The 17,085-nt window shown below is 38.1% G+C and overlaps 2 protein-coding genes across 4 annotated transcripts; both read left to right on the top strand.

The window, feature by feature from the left end:
* Window positions 1-4,619: 4,619 nt before the first annotated feature.
* On the top strand, window positions 4,620-8,203 carry LOC105044876 (late embryogenesis abundant protein At1g64065). Of its 3 annotated transcripts, none has more exons than XR_831974.4 (3): window positions 4,620-5,334; window positions 7,212-7,274; window positions 7,944-8,203. XR_831974.4 is itself a non-coding variant. In XM_010922934.4 (2 exons), the coding sequence occupies exon 1, from the start codon at window positions 4,702-4,704 to the stop codon at window positions 5,308-5,310; it is 609 nt and encodes a 202-aa protein (XP_010921236.1). In that variant the 5' UTR covers window positions 4,621-4,701; the 3' UTR covers window positions 5,311-5,334; window positions 7,944-8,203. The 3 variants fall into 3 exon arrangements, 1 of the variants encoding a protein (XP_010921236.1); XR_831973.4 differs by having other exon boundaries at window positions 7,212-7,340; XM_010922934.4 differs by lacking the exon at window positions 7,212-7,274 and having other exon boundaries at window positions 4,621-5,334.
* Window positions 8,204-14,019: 5,816 nt separating this feature from the next.
* Window positions 14,020-16,521, top strand: LOC105044875 (protein YCF54, chloroplastic). Its single transcript, XM_010922933.3, is given in 4 exon segments — window positions 14,020-14,252; window positions 14,255-14,316; window positions 14,763-14,995; window positions 16,069-16,521. Coding segments are annotated over 4 exon segments (654 nt in total). The 5' UTR covers window positions 14,020-14,086; the 3' UTR covers window positions 16,262-16,521.
* Window positions 16,522-17,085: the final 564 nt, after the last annotated feature.

Genomic DNA, 17,085 nt, shown 5'->3' with positions numbered 1-17,085 from the left:
AATAATTTAAATCTAAAACATAACGATCTAAATTTTTTTCTTTAATATCTCAATAAATTCAACAACAATTCAAAGGCTTTGCATCAAATTCAATAAGCCTTTCAACCTAAAATAAAAGTATGAAGATACTGCTTCTGATCACTCTTCCATTCATATCTTGTATCATCTTAATTTCTCAACATCTGTAAAAACAGTAAAATAAGAGGTAATGAGCTAGACAGCCCAGTAAGCAATGATCACTTCTTAACAGATTTCATCAGGCATATAAGTAAATAATCATTTATAGAAAATAAGCATATAGAGTTCATCAATTCGAAATCAATTTCAATTATGCAACATAATTCATGCCAAATTCATTTCTTTTTCAAAAATTCAAGTTTCTTTCCAAATTTCAATTTCTTTTGTTCTTCAATTTCTTTTCGTCAACCATGAGCTATGACCATATTTTTCCTGTGGCAGGGTCATAATACCGCGTATCTGCTTGCGGTAGGCTGCGAATCATCTGGCAGCCATGTCCTTTGGAACTGCTGGTCTCGCTGGCGACATAAACCCTCAGGACAATCAATTGCCAACGTACATGCCCCCATTGGCAGGGTCCTTTACATAGTCAGGTTGTCAATTCTTATTGTTTCTTATATCATAATTCTTCATAAATCATGTTTCATATTCTAATTTCGATAATAAAACATATAATCATGTAGTATCGAAATCAATCAATATAATGCATCATGAAATCAATATATTCAATCATGCTTCATTATAACATTTCAAATAAGATATTTTCATAACAAAATATCATTCATCCAATTCATGCATCGTTTCACAAATCATGTCAGAAGAATATATTATAATTTGTCGATAAATCTAGAAAAAGTGAAACATTACTTACCTCGAACGCACTCCAATAAATCCACATAATTCTATAAATTTTCTTTCAAAAATATTCTGTTCGTAGATCATATCGCAATATTTCATGATCAAACATCCACAATCCTATACAGAATCAATTTCAATAATTAGAAAGAATACGAATACCATATTTCAACGGATTAAATTGGGTCCGATCATCTAATTTTATCTAATCAAAATCTAATTAGGACCTAAATGATCCAAAGTTTGACATCAGATCAAATCGGATTCGAAGTGATAGGACTGAGGTTTCTTCATCGATTTTATAAAATCAAGTAGAGAGAGAAAATCAGAGGAGAGAGAATTCATGAGGTATAATTCGAATTGATCAGGTGACACAATCCAACATTACGATTGATCCAATATCTTGATTGGTGAAATCAACATGATCAAATCAAGTCATGACTAGATCGGGATCATGGATGATCAAATCTAAAGATTCATGGTCTGATCAAGGTAGGTGCCAGTACGCTGTCTGACAATCATGGATCAGGATTCTTCATTAGAATCAGATCAGACTTATTAAAAGCAATTTCTTCATTCACTAACCTTTTTTTAGAGAGAGAATCAATCAAGAGAGAGAATATTTTAGAGAGAGAAAATTCTAGAGAGAGAAAACTCATCTTGAATTCTTCAGACAATATGATTCAACAAATTCTGATCGATCAGATCAAATCATGCTAAAATTATCATGTGGATAATTCAATAAGATCATGAGAAATAAAATCTAAAAATACCTGATCTAATCAAAGTGGATGTCGGTGTATCGTCCGACGATCACAGATCAAAAATCCATTACGAGAATCATTTAAATTCATCATCATTCTTCTCAAAATTAAAAATCTTAGGAGAGAGAAATAATCTAGAGAGAAGATTTTAGAGAGAGAAAGTAGAAAGAGAAAGTCCAATTCTAGAGAGAGAAAATACTAGTTCAGGCTGAAGAGAGAGAGGGAAGAGAGAGAAACTCTCTTTCTCATATTTTATTATTTATCTCATTATTTATTAATTAATTTTATTTTTCTCTTTCTTCTTTTCTTTCTTTCTCTTTTTTTTTTCTTTTTCTTCACGGAAGAGAGAGGAGAGAAAATCCTATTTATTATATTATTATATTATTATTATATTATTTTTTTTCTTTCTTTCTTTTTTCCTTTTTCTTTTTCTTTTCTTTTTCTTCTTTTTCTTTTCTTTTTCTTTTCCTTCTTTTTCTTTTCTTTTTCTTTTCTTTTTCTTTTTCTTCTTCTTTCTTCTTCTTCTTTTCTTCTTTCCCGTGGGCTTCTTTTGGGCTGAAACAGGGAACCTTGAGGTCCCCTCGTTGGGTGGCTGGCCGGCGGTGCAGCCGGCGTGGGGCGGCCGTCGGCAGGAGAGGGTGACTCGCCGATAAGAAGAGGGCCAAACCGGTGGTCGGCGGTGACCACCGGCGACGGCAAAACGGTAAAAAAAGAAAATTCTTCCGCAACAAAATCCGACGACTCCGGTTGCCGGCGAACATGCACATCGGCACGGGAAGGAAGGGAGAGAAGAGAGGAAGAGGAGGAGGCTTACCTCCGTCGCCGGCGAAGCTTTTCCGGCGAGAAATTGGACGGCACAGCGACGGGTCTCCGTGAGGAATTTCCGGCGATTGCCGCCGTTTTGCCCTAAGATTTCTCGATGAGAGGAGAGAGGAGGGTTCTCCTCCTTAAATAGAGCCGGAGGGAACTCATCTCCGACTCTGATTGGGAGCCGACGAGAGGAGGAAGAAGACTCCCTCCCTTCGGGAGTCTTCTCCCCTGTTTTTCTTTTTTTTTTTTTCGTTTGGATTCTTACATGGGTTAGGCCGTCACAGAAACTATGGCCGATTGGTCGGGAGGGGAGAAGACCGTGGGCCACCGTCGGTGTGCGGGAGTGCATAGAGAAGAAGCTACAGGCTGGGGTCGGGGTCGGGATGGGGGGTGGGTGGGAGGGGGGAGGTTGGCGGTGGCACGAGCATGGAGGAAGGAGGAGCTGAGGCAGAGAAGAAGCAAGAAAGGGGGCGGCACGATCATCGGAGAGGGGTGGGGGTGGCAGCATGAGCAAGGGGAAAGACTGTCGGGGGAGAGGGGTCGCACGTGGACCAATGATGAAGGAGCCGCGGGTGGCCAGGGGGTGACCGCAGGCGGGGTGGGGGGGTGGACGACTCACAGGTGGCTGGGGGCGGATGAGTCGAGGGCGCTAGGGGGTTGGCTATGGGCGGAGAACCCGTGGGCATGCGGGGTTCGGGCCTGCACGCAAGGGGGCACCGTGGGGAGAGAGGGGGGGTTCGGGGTTTGCAGACGAAGGGAGGAGGACCAACGGTGTCGAAGGCGGGGAGGTGACTATGGTGCGGAGAAGCAGAGAGAGGCGAAGGGAGAAGCATAGAAGAAAGAAGGAAAAAAATGTTCTTACGGTGCTTTTATAATAAAATATTATAAAAGAGCACCGTAGCATTTGCCAAGTTTTTATTATCTAAAACTGGATACAAAATTATGCAGGAAAAGCTCGAAGAATCCAAATACGAAATATGTTTAGGGTTTGGTAATAACTTATATGTTATTTTTTTTTTCATCAACGTGACAATAACTCGGCCCTTTATAAGCCATGTTAGCATATGTTTCTTTATAATTGCCGGTTTGTAAAGTGACATATGTATTTTTTATAGACTATATAGCACATTCTACGAGAGTAATTTTGAGAAAAATCAATAATTTTTTATCAATAATTTTTTATCATTTATCATTCATTGATTCTTCACATCTTTTACTAATACTCAGATATCTATACACTGCTATGCATCTACGATAAAACTGTTTTAAGATGCATTCATATATAGTTTTAAGCAATCTAGACTATATCTTCTCCTTTTTTTTTTTTTTTATTTAAAGCTTTTATCTTAAACATATTTTTTTTTGATGCCACTAAGACATAATAATTTTTTCTTGGGAGGAGAGATCTAGAGGAAAAGAACAACAAAATAGGACTAGCCTTTCCTTAAAAAGCTCTAATACCTCTAAGTTTTTTTGGAGGGTCCAGGGAGATAATATTTGAAAATAAGTCTTCATTATTATTATCAAGAAATATTATTGACTTAGTAAGTTAGCATCCTATAATTAAAATAACAAAAAAAAAAGCAATATTATCAAGAATACTCAAATACAATTTATTCAAATATGTTAGTCATTTGGATATCCAATGATTGCCACCTTTCAACCAAAGAGGCAAAGAACGTACGAGCTTTCCACATTAGGCTCCATACATTCAACCAGTACAGTTGGACAGTTTTTTCACCCGACCATCACGCACATCCAATCCTTTTATGTCAATTAACAGCTCACCCTACTCTCACCGCGGCTGCAACTACCAAAACCTGACACCTCGACACGCATCCGTCCTCAAATATTCCTTTGCTGAACCCACATGTCCCTTCCGAACGCCATATCTTAACCGATACCTCTGTATAATGCCAATCTCCTGTCCACACAAGGGACAACCTTAAATCCGACCCCCTCCATCACAATAACGGGACCAGTTAATCAATCACTGTCGTCCATTTATAACTCGATGGCTATGATTGCATAGCTTTCGATGATACACAGACGCCACGTAAGGCTTCGAGCCCATCCCATCATACATGAACCGTCGTGATTATTTCTTCCAGCCTCTCCCGTTACCCAATACCTCAGGAACAACGGAATCCCCCGAGCCGAACTACTCCACCAAACGCGGTGGAACCGTGGAAGTCGCGTTCAACGGGCTTCCCTTCCCCTACTTCCCTTTCACGAGACTTGCTCCCGACTTCCCATGGACTCCACCTCCTCCAAGCCCCACCACCACTCCCACCGCCGCCGCCGGTGGCGGTGCTGCGTCCTGATCTCCGCCGCTGTCGTCCTCTTCGTCGCCCTCCTCCTCCTCATCCTCGGCCTCACCGTCTTCCGGCCCCGCCACGCCGTCACCACCATCAACTCCGTCCGCCTCGCCGGCCTCCGCGTCGGCTTCGACGTCCCCAACCTCGGCGTCGACCTCAACGTCACTCTCGACCTCGACCTCACGGCCACCAACCCCAACCACGCTAGCTTCCGTTACGGCGACGGCTCCGCCGATCTCTATTACCGCGGCAACGTCGTCGGCGAGGCCGCCATCCCACCGGGGGAGGTCGCCGCTGGTGGCTCGGTCCGAACCGAGGTCCTCCTCACCGTGATGGCCGGCCGCCTGATCGGCAACTCTGCCGTGTACGCTGACGCGATCTCGGGGTCGTTGCCGTTCACGACGACGACGGAGATTCCGGGGAGGGTTACGGTTCTCGGCGTATTCAAGCATCACATGGTGACTTATAGTACGTGCAATATCGTGGTGAATGTTCGGAATCGGTCGGTGGAGAACTCGGATTGCACGTACAAGACAAAGCTCTGAGCTTGGCATTGGGATTGTTTGCAAGTTAGTTGAGATTTCACATCCAAGATTATTACTTTTTATTGTTTAATAGATGTCTATGCATTGGATTTTGCTCTTGAATGAATTGTTATAACCTGTAATTGAGCAAAGGCTGTATTTTATTTTTCAGCTATAAGTGACATGTTAAACCTCATGTGATTGCATTGTCGAATTGGTTGCTATGTTCTGCGATCGAGCCAAGTTAAATTCCTCTGTAATATGAATATGTAGTGTTTGTTTAATTGACTTATTAGATTTGATTGAGCACTAAACTATCATGGCTTTTGAACATTAGAGGGTTTTCAAATAGTTGCTTAGCATCAAGCTTTCTTCTGGATGGTTTATGTGATTGTTGATCGTGGAATTGTAAGGAGCATAAGAAGTGGAACTGTTCATTGTCTGGTGGCTTTCATAGTTTAATTTAACATTCCATGTTAGCGAAACTTCCTTGTTGATCATCATTATTACAATCTCTAGCTGTGGAACTTTTTCTAGTTTGAACTGCAATCATTTGCTTTAGAAGCTTCTTAAAGTTTATTTTGTATCATCCAACTTTAGGATCCTTCTATCTGAAGTTGAGTGTTGGATGCGATATTGGGAAAGGGGCCTTGATCTTCATTCTTTTATTCAGGAGCAAGACTCCGGGAGCTAACTCTAGATGCAAAATGGGTGTTAGTTATTGTTGCTCATTGCTAAGATAAGAATCAGGTGTGGGCTATCCTATTGCTGGAAATCATTTGATCCCCATCCCTGTTGGTAGTTTCTGTAATATGGGTGCATGAATGCCAGATGGCAATCCTTGTTGTCACTTGCCTTGAAAAGCTGGGTCTTGTCCTCTCCATTTTTGGCTAATTTAGGTGCTATAGACATCCAATCTTGATGTGATCCTTCTTATTGATGCATACTGATTATAAAGGAGGCAAATTTTTGCACCTAGCTTAAGCTGAATGCATGATTTACTGTCACTTTTTAGTGGTTCTTCGAATACCAGTTTCACAATACAATCTTCTATAATTGTACACAAGGATGTGCTTTTTCTCTTAAAAGAACTTGCATAGGCTGGTGTACATCTGGACTGTATTGCGGCGACATCGGCTCGCTCCATATGCCATTAAGTGGATCAGTTACATCAGGTGATGATGAATCAGATATCCAGACATGGGTTTAGACAATGGCTCTCTTCTCTGTTAAGTAAATGCTTCGGGCCCACTCTTTTTAATGTCACCTATTTAAATATATTGGGATGCATGTTAGCAGAATTCTGCAAACTTACATTAGGAATATTTTGGTCATGAGAGACAAGTACCATGTAAAGCAAGTAAATAAAGCTTGGCATATACCTTGTTGACTTTTAATAGAAGAGGTTCCTATTCATCAAATAATTCTTGGAAAGATCACTTTTGATGTAGTTACATACTAGGCAACTCTTGTACTAATATAATGATGACAGATGGCCTCATGATTCCATGGCTGCTTGTTCAGCATAATAGTAGGGTATAATTACAGCCCACAGGACACAACTGGCTATCTTGAACCTGTTGATCTGTTATTATGCATGATTTTTGACTAACTATTTGGAATAATATGTTAATACTAACTATATATTCGGATGCATCGAACTTCATCATGATAATCTTATTTGTGTTTGTCATTTGTGATCCATTATCCAATTTACCCACATATACAGTTGCTGGGCTCTTATTCTATTTTATGTTTCATTCAATTCGGCTTTTATAAGTGAACAGGAATACATGAGTCATAAAGCTCCGATTTCATTATGTTATTTCAAGAGGATGGACAACTTTTAAGAGATTTGCATCCAAAGGTCTCATAAAGTTAGATGACTATACATTGGTTTGATCTGTTTGATTTTTTTTCAGCCCATCAGTATGTCAGATAACACTAATGCTGCATGGAAATAGGAGAATATTGTTGGAATCAAGGTTCGCTTTTGGAAATGACACTGTCCTGAATCTTATGAAACTCTTAATTCACCATCTGCTCTTCAGGTTTCAGTTCTCTTTTTGTATTTCTTTTTCTTTCTTTCCTTTTTCCACAAATCTTCTGGTTTCAGTTCCTTCCAAGTCCCTGTAATATGTATGCAGATGCATTTTATGTTCATGGATGGATTCTATTTTGGGTACTCATAAACTGCAAGAAATAGAGACAACTGTTGTAAATGTTAGATAAGTTTCACCAGACAAGCAAATATCCTTGTATTCCAAAGTGATTGTTGTTGCTGGAGCTGAATTATTTATTTATTTACTATATATAAGTGTGAGAAAAATTTTCTAGGCTGGAAGATCAATTTTATGTTTAATGTGCATAAGAAAGTGACTTGTTAATTTACTTCATTCAGCCTGTGTACAATTATTTCTTGGTAATTAATTACATTGTTTTTAAATACATAAGCACAAGCCTTATATATTTGGGATATGCTGGATGGTTCTACCTTCCTATTGAGATCTGAATTCAAAATCTCCTAAATGAAATGTTTGTTTAAATCATTTTTTTTAAATTCTGAATTAGGAATTTAGTAAAGAAAAGTTCAATCCTAGCTTGAAATTTCTACCGTGAATGTACACCAACTGATTCAGAGATACAAACTGCAGGTATCTTGTCATCTGAATGGTTATATATAGGGAACTCAGGCAGAGAAAATGGCTATCTGGTATGGAAGGGGATTCATGAATGAATTGATGTCATGCTCTTTTGTGCCGGTGAAAGAGTTCTTCAGTGATTGTTCAGGCTTGCTGCTGTATTTTGTCAGCCAATATATCTAAAGCTGTTTGCTGTAAATATAATGCCCTGATTGTACTTTGCTAGCTAAAATTGAATTTTTTATGGAGAAAATAAAATTAGACTTTCTTAATTTGAATTGAAAGGAGAACTTCATGCAGCCAATAATGAAGAACCTGAACATGTAGGTTCCAGGCTCACGCCTATGATTATACCAGCTGGTTTTTCTTCTTACAGGCGTAAAGAATGCTTTTCCAATCCTTGGGGCCATCTTCAGATCTGAGGGTTTGATACTGTGAAGATTTTGCTATAAAGCTCTGATAATAGATTGAACTGGATTGGGAAATTTACTGTAAGAATTTTGTTCGTCTTTTAATCTTTAAACCTTTGATGCCAGATTGGTGTTCCAGTTGTGTCTATGTTTTAATTCATCAATGAATTTCTTTTGGATTTTACTACGGTGCTTCCTATAATCTATGCAGGATTTTTAAATTTTTTTTTTTCTTATTATTTATTATCTAATGGATGATCCTGATTTTTCTCGCCATACTGGAAAGCCCAAGTATGCATTGGCAAAATATCATAATTTGAACAAAATCCAAGGGTTACATTGATACCGTGTCCACTGTGAGTATTGTAATTTGGCCAAACACGAATCCTTAGACTGTTACTTTGCATCTAGATTGCAACTTAATGAAGCTTTGCAGCTCAGACCTCCTTGAAAATAAGTTCTTTCCCCACTCACTGCACTACAGGTCTAAATGGCACCCAAAATAAAGTTTCTTATTATGCATCACAAGGACTGAGAATTACTAGGCATTACTCCATATAACCATCCCAAAAGGAAGAAGATTAATAGAACATATCTCCAAGTGAAAGAGGCCAATGTTGATATAAGTGTGGTGTTCGCATAAGTTTACCTATCTATGTTTCGTAACTTATAAGTTGGGTGGGATATTTACAGTACATAAAAATTGCAATTTTCTATAACTTATTGAATGACAATTTGTGTCAAGTGATGACCTATAGTGATCGAAGCCACAATTCTAATGCCTAAGAAATCCATAAATGGTCTATATAGGCCAGTTACATCCATCAAAAACAAAAAGTTAGCATTGATGGAATCCCAAGGATTAATGCCTAAATACATCTTTTTGCCCTGCTATCACTATATTCAAAATTCTGTTAGTAATTATGACTTCTATGAATATATCCTATTTGGTTGGGCTCCTAATGGGTGGTAAGATGAGATTGAAGTCTTCTATTTAAAAGGAAATGGGGAATTTTGAATTTGTAGGTTTATCATTACATAAGTTGATTTTCAATTATCAAATCTCTATAAGTGGGATGGCTTTTTAAGCCCAAAGACAGCCATTTGTCTCATGCAGATGTCCACAGTTGGCTACGAAGATATTAACATTCTATTTGCATCTATATTGATTTTATCATGTAAATTACACTAAACCCTTACTTAATTTACTAAATATTTTGCGCTAAGTTAGATCCTAGCTTAGTGATAGGTTAGGATACCTCAATATGTCATCCAATGTGGGAACCCATATCAGATTTAGATGGAATCTTAGACATGACTTTTTATTGAATATAATTAAGGCTTAATTACTTTAAAATTCTAATTTTTTTGAAATTTTTATTTACTTTAAATTTTTTTTTGAGATTTTTATTTTTATCATGAATTTTAATTTGTTACAATTAGGTCATTTAGCTTATAAAATGTTATAATTATTTTCCTGACTATTAATTTATTTAATGGCCATGATGGAGATGGTCATGTGTTATCATGTGATGTTTAATGGATGCTGATATGGTATGGAATTGGCTGACATGGACTCCTTCTTTCTTTCCTTCTCTTAGGATATTTTGCTTCTCATTTTCCTCCTCTACCACTCCTACACCATTATTGATACCTCCATCTACATCACCGCCAACTCCAAATTCTTGATCATGCCCACCACTACTACAAGACTACCTCCGCCGCTATCACTAAACTTGTCGCCACTACCTCCACCACCCTCTGCCGCCATCACCACCGTTGATATAACACAAAGTTTACAAAGAATTTTTAATAAGGATTTTGACATTAGATGCTCCAGTTTGGTCTCTGTGGTCAGAGTCTTCAAATAGCAAACTTCAATTTTGGAAAGAAAAATGTCAATAAAGATACAATGGTAATGGTGGAATTTCGATTTCACTTAACTATTGTAAAAGGATAGAAATCTTGAAGAAAAAACGAAGAAAAAATTATCAATCTGAAAAATAATTTAAGTTCATTCACCAACTCCATAGCATAAAACAAGGCTAAAAATATAGGCTTTAGGCCCTGTGTGAAGCTTAACGTACAGAAAATATAGAAGACAGAAAGAAACTCTACTTTACGCTAGATTGTCCTTTTAGGGCCCAGTGATCTATCAATGCAAACCTATGGTAAACAAAACTCAAAAGCTAGTATTTCTCCTCAACACAATTTTCATGAGTCTTGGAAGGGCCTAGACTCTGTTTGCTGTTATTTTGTATGGGTCTAATCTCTGTAACTTGTTCATTCTGACTGTTTCGAGAATAAACAGGGGACAACATCTAGCTACCTCCTATTCCCATAAAAAAAAATGAAAAAAACTTTCATAAGTCAAAAGGATAAATTATAAATAGATTTGATAAAATTAAAAAGTACACAAAGATTGGCAAATAACAATGGAACCATGAATCGATTATTTTTTGCACCTTAAAATGCTTCTCTGTGCTCTAATTAAATTATAGAAGATGAATTTGGAGAGATATAGAAAAGCAAAAAAAAGAAAGGAAAGAGTACTGCCTTTAATAATCTTATAAATGGTGTTCTTTGCAAACTTTTCAGCATCAAAATTCTTAGGTTATCAAAATCTACTAAGTTCTAAAGATAGTGGTGGTGGTATTTTTGGTGGTGAAGGTAGTCTTAGTTAGCTAGGTGGTGGGTATGGTAGAGGGTTTGGAGCTGGCGTTAGGGATGGCAATTCCATCTGACCCATCAGGTACTTGATCCAATTTGATTCGATTAAAATCCGAGATAGGTATGAGTCGAATATGAATAATGGTATGCTCCATCCCAAATCCAACCCTATATATATATATATATAAACATCCATCACAAATTCATTTAAACTCTTATATATAAACACCCAACACAAAACCTTAGCAGGCACTTGGTGGTGGACAAGGAGGGTGCTAGCGATGGAGAGGAAGCGGTGGGAGAGCTAGAGGATGAGGGAGTGGCATTCATCTTTGAAGAGCTTGTAGTGCTTGGAGTTCGAGAACTAGAGATGGGGAGGGAAGAGATTGATAGCATCAGGAAAGAGATTGGTGGCACCACTACTTGGAGAGAATGCTGGTGTGGATGGCTTATTGGATGGTGACGAGGGAGAGGATGGCCTGTGGGAGGCCGTTGAGGTAGTCCGCCACGTCTGAATTGAGTATTGTCTACCTGCTCGGTGCCATGGTGTCCACCCGTTCATCGTTCAAATTGGTTCAATCGGGTCTTATTCGGTTGCTCTAAGCCTCCCACCCGATTAAGACTCTTGAGGATTGGAAAAGGCAAAGGAAAAATAGGGCGAAAAGATAGGAAAAAAAATGAAAACAAAGGAAAGAAGGAAAAAGTTAAAAGGTAAGACATTTTTTTTTTTTTTATTGTGGGCCTTTGCACTTATTTTCTCTTCATTTCATTCTCTTTTTTGGAGATCTATAGGGAAGGAGAGCCCCAGAGATTTTTTTTTCCTCTCTTTTCACTTCCTTTTTCTTTTCTTTTCATTCTCTTTTTGGGAGATTTGTGGGAAAAGAGAGCATCGGAGGGAGATCGAGCATTTTCCTAGGTTCCGAAAGTTTTAAGAGCTCAATCTTAGTAGAAGCACGATGGCTTGTGGGTTGGGAGAATTTTGTAAGGCTCGATCTAATTTGACTTGAGACAGGAAGGGTATATCCAATCCGATTTGACCTATTCAGTATATTATATTTTATTCGATCCGAGATGGGTACAAGATGGATATGGGTATGATTTTTTTTTTTATAGCAGGATGGATATGAATATTGGTCGATCCGATGTGTATCTAATCCATTGTCTTCCCTAGTTAGTGGTAGTGTAGGTAGAGGTGTTGCTGGTGGTGGAGGAAATGATAAGCAAAAATTCTAAGAGGAGGAAAAGAAGAAGGATTTCACATCAGCTAATTCCATACTACATCAGCATCCATTAAGCATCATATGATAGCACGTGGCTATTTCTATCATGGCCGTTAAATGAGTTAACAATCAAAGAAGTAATTGCAATACTTTAAAAGTTAGATGACTCGATTGCAACGAATTGAAGTTTGGGACAAAAATGAAAACCTCCAAAAAAAATGTAGGATTTTTAAAATAATTAAACCTATAATTAAAAACAATCAATATTCATTAACATATTTAGCAAAATAACTTATATATCAATATACTTATTTATTTAGGTTTCAACTATAATGGGCTATGTTTGGAGTAAGGCTGCAAATGGATTGGGTTGATCCGTGATCCAATCCGACCCGATCCGATTAGACCTGATCCAAAGCCATTTAAAAGACCCATGGAGCCAGGTCGGGTTCAAAAATTAGACCTATTTTCTTTTTCGGGTTGGGTCTGGATTTTCTGAATTTGGATCCGATCTGATCCGATCCGATCCGTGGAGACTTTTAGGTTAATTTAGATCTTAGGATACATGACTCGACTCGATCCAATCCGATCCGGACTCAAACATAGGATCTGAACTCTGTTAGAGTGATTCACCCAAATAGGGGTTTGGGTTTGGGCCAAAATTTTTCAAACCCTTCGATCTTCCCCATCCGATTTTCAAACTAAAATCTCCAAAACTAAAAATTTTTCAAACCCTTCAGTTTTTTTATTCTGACTATTGTAATATCTATAATAACCCGACGAGGAAAGATTGGATGGATTCTTGATAATTTAAATGAAGGACATCTCGATTATTTCTTTTAATCTTTTGCTAGGCTCAGTTTTCTAAATCTTTTGGTTTATGTTTATTGTACCATGAGGTATAAAAGTAAGAAGGCATCTTGAATTTCAATTCATTTTGTTGATTTTAAGAAATTTCAGAGCATACTCTAATGTGCACAGATGTTGTGTCATCCACAGTATATGCAGTCTCATTTTTAATCATGTACAAGTATTTTTCTTGTATGATATTTTAGATTTGGGACAATTATATTACCATATAAAATTCATGTTTCTTTTTTTTACTTTTTTTCTTTTGGGTGCACTTTTGAAATATTGACTCTTCTTAAAAATCGCTTGTTTCTCTCTGCTATCCAATACAATTAATTATTAAAAGTTATAGTTGGAGGATTGGAAGAAAAAAAAGAAAAGAGGCCTTTCTTAGTTGTCATCCAGCATTAGTATTCATTGATGATAGGTTTCAACTAAATTAAATCCGTGACCGATCCGATCTGAATCAGACCTGTATTTCATGGATTGGGGCCAGGTTATATATGGATCCGATCCGATCCGAATGATCCAATAGGTTAATAAATTCGATTATGGACTCGATCCGATCCGATCTGATTTTTTATCGGGATGGGTATGGATCCAATATCAAGATCCGATCAAAAAATCAGATCGAATTAAGATCACTCAGAATCCTATCCGATCCAACCCATTTGCATGCTTAGTTTGGAGGTAGTATGTTAAGGAACTAATTTTTCTTCTCTCATATATTAGTTGATCCTGCACACACATGCACCTCAACTAGCGCATAGAAAGGAGACACATGTCACATAAAATAATCCAAAGAGGAGGCACTCAAACAGCCAAAGAAAAAACTCAGATAAATGTCAAAAATTAAGCTACATTCTTCTACCATTTGATTGTGGGACAGCCAATGGCCAATTAAGTGTCCATAGCATCACAACTACTTAGAACTTTATGCACGTTATAGATAAGGGCCTTTCGTTCTTCCAACGCTCTCCTCCGCGTCTCCCCCTTTCCTCAAGCCATGGTGTCTCCAGCGACTCTTGCCCTCGGACCGTGCGCCGGCTTGGCGCCGAGCCAACCGGACCGAGCCGTACTCCCGATGAGACCCTCTCGTCTCCTCCCTCCGACCTCCGTCCACCTTCAGGCTACCGGCAGAGGACCCAAGCTCCACCTCCTGCGCAACTCCCTCCCCTCGTCAGAGCCGTCGCCGTCGACTCCGATCACCTTGGCTCGTCCCAGCCGGCCGAACAGGTATCTCCTCTCAGCCCCGCTCTCGCCCTCTTGTTCTAAAAGTTCTCTTTTTTTATATATATAAAAAGAAGTGATCTTGGTTACGTTCTACGGAAAGTCGGAGTCATTTTTGATGAATTGCCAAAGAATTTCGCCGCAATATTGATATAAAATTCGGAAGAGAAGTCAAGTCTCTCACCCATTAACGAAAAAAGGTTCGTTCTTTCATTAGTTTTAGTTACTATTTGCACAAAAATGCGATGCTTTTATGAGGAATTTCTTGCGTAGAGAAGGATATGTGCCTCTTCTTCCGTGAATTTGTTCATGAGAAAGAGATAAAATTACGGGAGCTGTTACAAAATATCACAGATTTAGAATATGTTTTGAAGAATTTGATGAACAAAGAAGCACCTCATTTTCTTCTATTAATAGTTTATCACGAGATTGAGATTGAGATAAAACGATAGGAGAAGCCGAGGAAGTATTACTTTGTGGTGGCGAATGCCAAGTTCATGCTGGACGAGGAGGAGCACTTCAAGGAGCTCCTGTTCGAGAGGCAGCGCAACTATGGGGAGCGCAACAAGGAGCAGGACTTCTGGCTGGTGGTGGAGCCCAAGTTCTTGGACAACTTCCCCAACATCACCAAGCGGCTTAAGAGGCCTGCTGTCGCCCTTGTCTCCACTAATGGCACTTGGATCACGTAAGCCTCCATAACTTGCTTTGATTCAAGTTATTTATTTCTTCTCGGCAGACTGACTTATGGTCATGAAATTCTTGTCAAAGAGCTTCTTTCTTTCTTTCTTTTTTTTTTTTTTTTGGGTGTACTGCAAGTCAAAGTTGCTGAAATATTTTGATCAGGAGAATTGGAATGTTAAAAGTGTTCTTGTTATGCGCCAAAAATGGGTGGCAGAGTAGCAAAGATTACAGCAAGATAGCCTTTATTTATCTAAAAGTTTTATAGGAGCAATAAGAACATAATTACTTCTTGCCTTTATTTATCTAAAAGTCATATAGGAGCAATAAGAACATAATTACTAGGGAGTTGGGACTATATAGGAGCAATAAGAACATACATACATACATACATACATATAATGTGATGATTTTAGGATAAAACGTGTATTTTTGCTTGCATCAGCATGCTAGACAAGGAAAATGTGCATGAGAATTAGGTTTCGAACTGTTTTTGCTTCAACCAGCATGTACATTGAAAGGTTTTTTGATGAAGAGTGCAAAGGCGATACCAGAATATCAAGAATAGCATTGGCCTCTCCCTATTGAAATTCTCAAGAGAAATCCGCTGATGCACAGTTTGGCCTCTCCCTATTGAGTAGATCAGGTGCCACAGAATTGCAAAGCTAAAAAATAAAAAAAAAAAAAAAGAAAGAAAGAAAAAAAGACTAGGTTCTTTGCAAGACACTCTATTTCCTGCTTTCAAGTTATCATTATTAGACTAGTTACATGTTTTTGTGTATCTTGGCTTCTATTTGACATTATTTCATCAATTCTGTAATTAATTGCCCCAAGAACATGGGGATTCACATGCAATAAGCTGAAGTAATATATAAAAACAAGAAAAATCTTTTTTTTTTTTAATGGATACAGCGCTATAGCCAGCAAATTACTGTCGAAATGATATGAACAAAGCACTGATTATGTCTACCTTAGATGCTTGCAACTAGTCTATCCTTCACAGTTTCTTATTTACATTTATGATGAACATTCACATATCTAGTTTCCTTGCATTGAAGTATTCCAGAATGGTTTTGGCAGGTTCATGAAGCTTAGATTGGATAGAGTTCTAGCAGATAACTTTGAAGCAGACAGTCTTGAAGAAGCTTTAGCATATAATCCAGTCGACTTACAGTTTGACAAACCAGAAAAATGGGTAGCACCTTACCCAAAATATGAATTTGGATGGTGGGAACCCTTCTTGCCTCCAGGATCCAACAAAGTTAAAGCATAGATTCAAAGCGTTTATCTTGTCTAGTTCCATATTTCCTTCATGCAGCATTGAGTGTAATCTAATTTCTGTGAGATTGCGTGTAGTTTTTGCAGTTAGTGAGTTATCTATTTTAGATGCCAATATCATTCTATGTATGATAACAATTCAGTATACTCTTCTCCATCCCAGGGCCACCAGAAATGGCTTGTCTGGCTTAGGCTCCAAACTACTTCACTGAGGAAAACCTCGGCCAAGTAAATGAACATATGACAATCTTCAAATCCTTGGGTTTATGTTTTCGGCTGCATAAATTAATCAGTGGCAGCAAAACTCTCCAAAACAAAACAAAAGAGCAAAGAAACAAAAAGCATGAGATTTCAGTGGAGTCAACCGCCGGAAACGAGGTGCAAGTACTGGAAGCTATTTTGGATACATGATGATAAAGTTTTTAATATAAGCTTTCAGAGATAAGATTTTTTTTTTTCTTATAACAAATAATTGATTAATTTTATCTAGATATCTATTGGTGATGATTTTTAACTAAAAAAATTCACTTTGCTTGCTTGCCAAGCAGGATAATTATTGCTTTTTTTTTTTGGCAGAAAGCAGGTAATTATTGTTAAGCAGCCAAAAGACTCACCTAATGAATCTTTTTATTGGTGATGTGATATTAATATAATATCTGTATTAATTGTTAGTTTTTTCACGATATAACCTCTTCAATGCTTGCTTAATGGTTTTTTACTTCGGTAGGAGTAGTTCCTGAAAGGTTTAAATTGGAAAGGATTACTGTAGCCTTTTTTTTTTTTTGTAAACAAAGAAAGGTTCTGTGTGCTCTTCAAGAT

The sequence above is a fragment of the Elaeis guineensis genome, chromosome 5 (genome assembly GCF_000442705.2).
Source record: "Elaeis guineensis isolate ETL-2024a chromosome 5, EG11, whole genome shotgun sequence".
NCBI classification, from domain to species: domain Eukaryota; kingdom Viridiplantae; phylum Streptophyta; class Magnoliopsida; order Arecales; family Arecaceae; genus Elaeis; species Elaeis guineensis.
Note: the sequence above shows the minus strand (reverse complement) of the source record. Positions and strands in the feature narration are given on the sequence as shown.

Bases quoted from the DNA above. Each gene is read 5' to 3' on its own strand.
- LOC105044876 (XM_010922934.4), top strand. From the start codon at position 4,702: ATGGACTCCACCTCCTCCAAGCCCCACCACCACTCCCACCGCCGCCGC.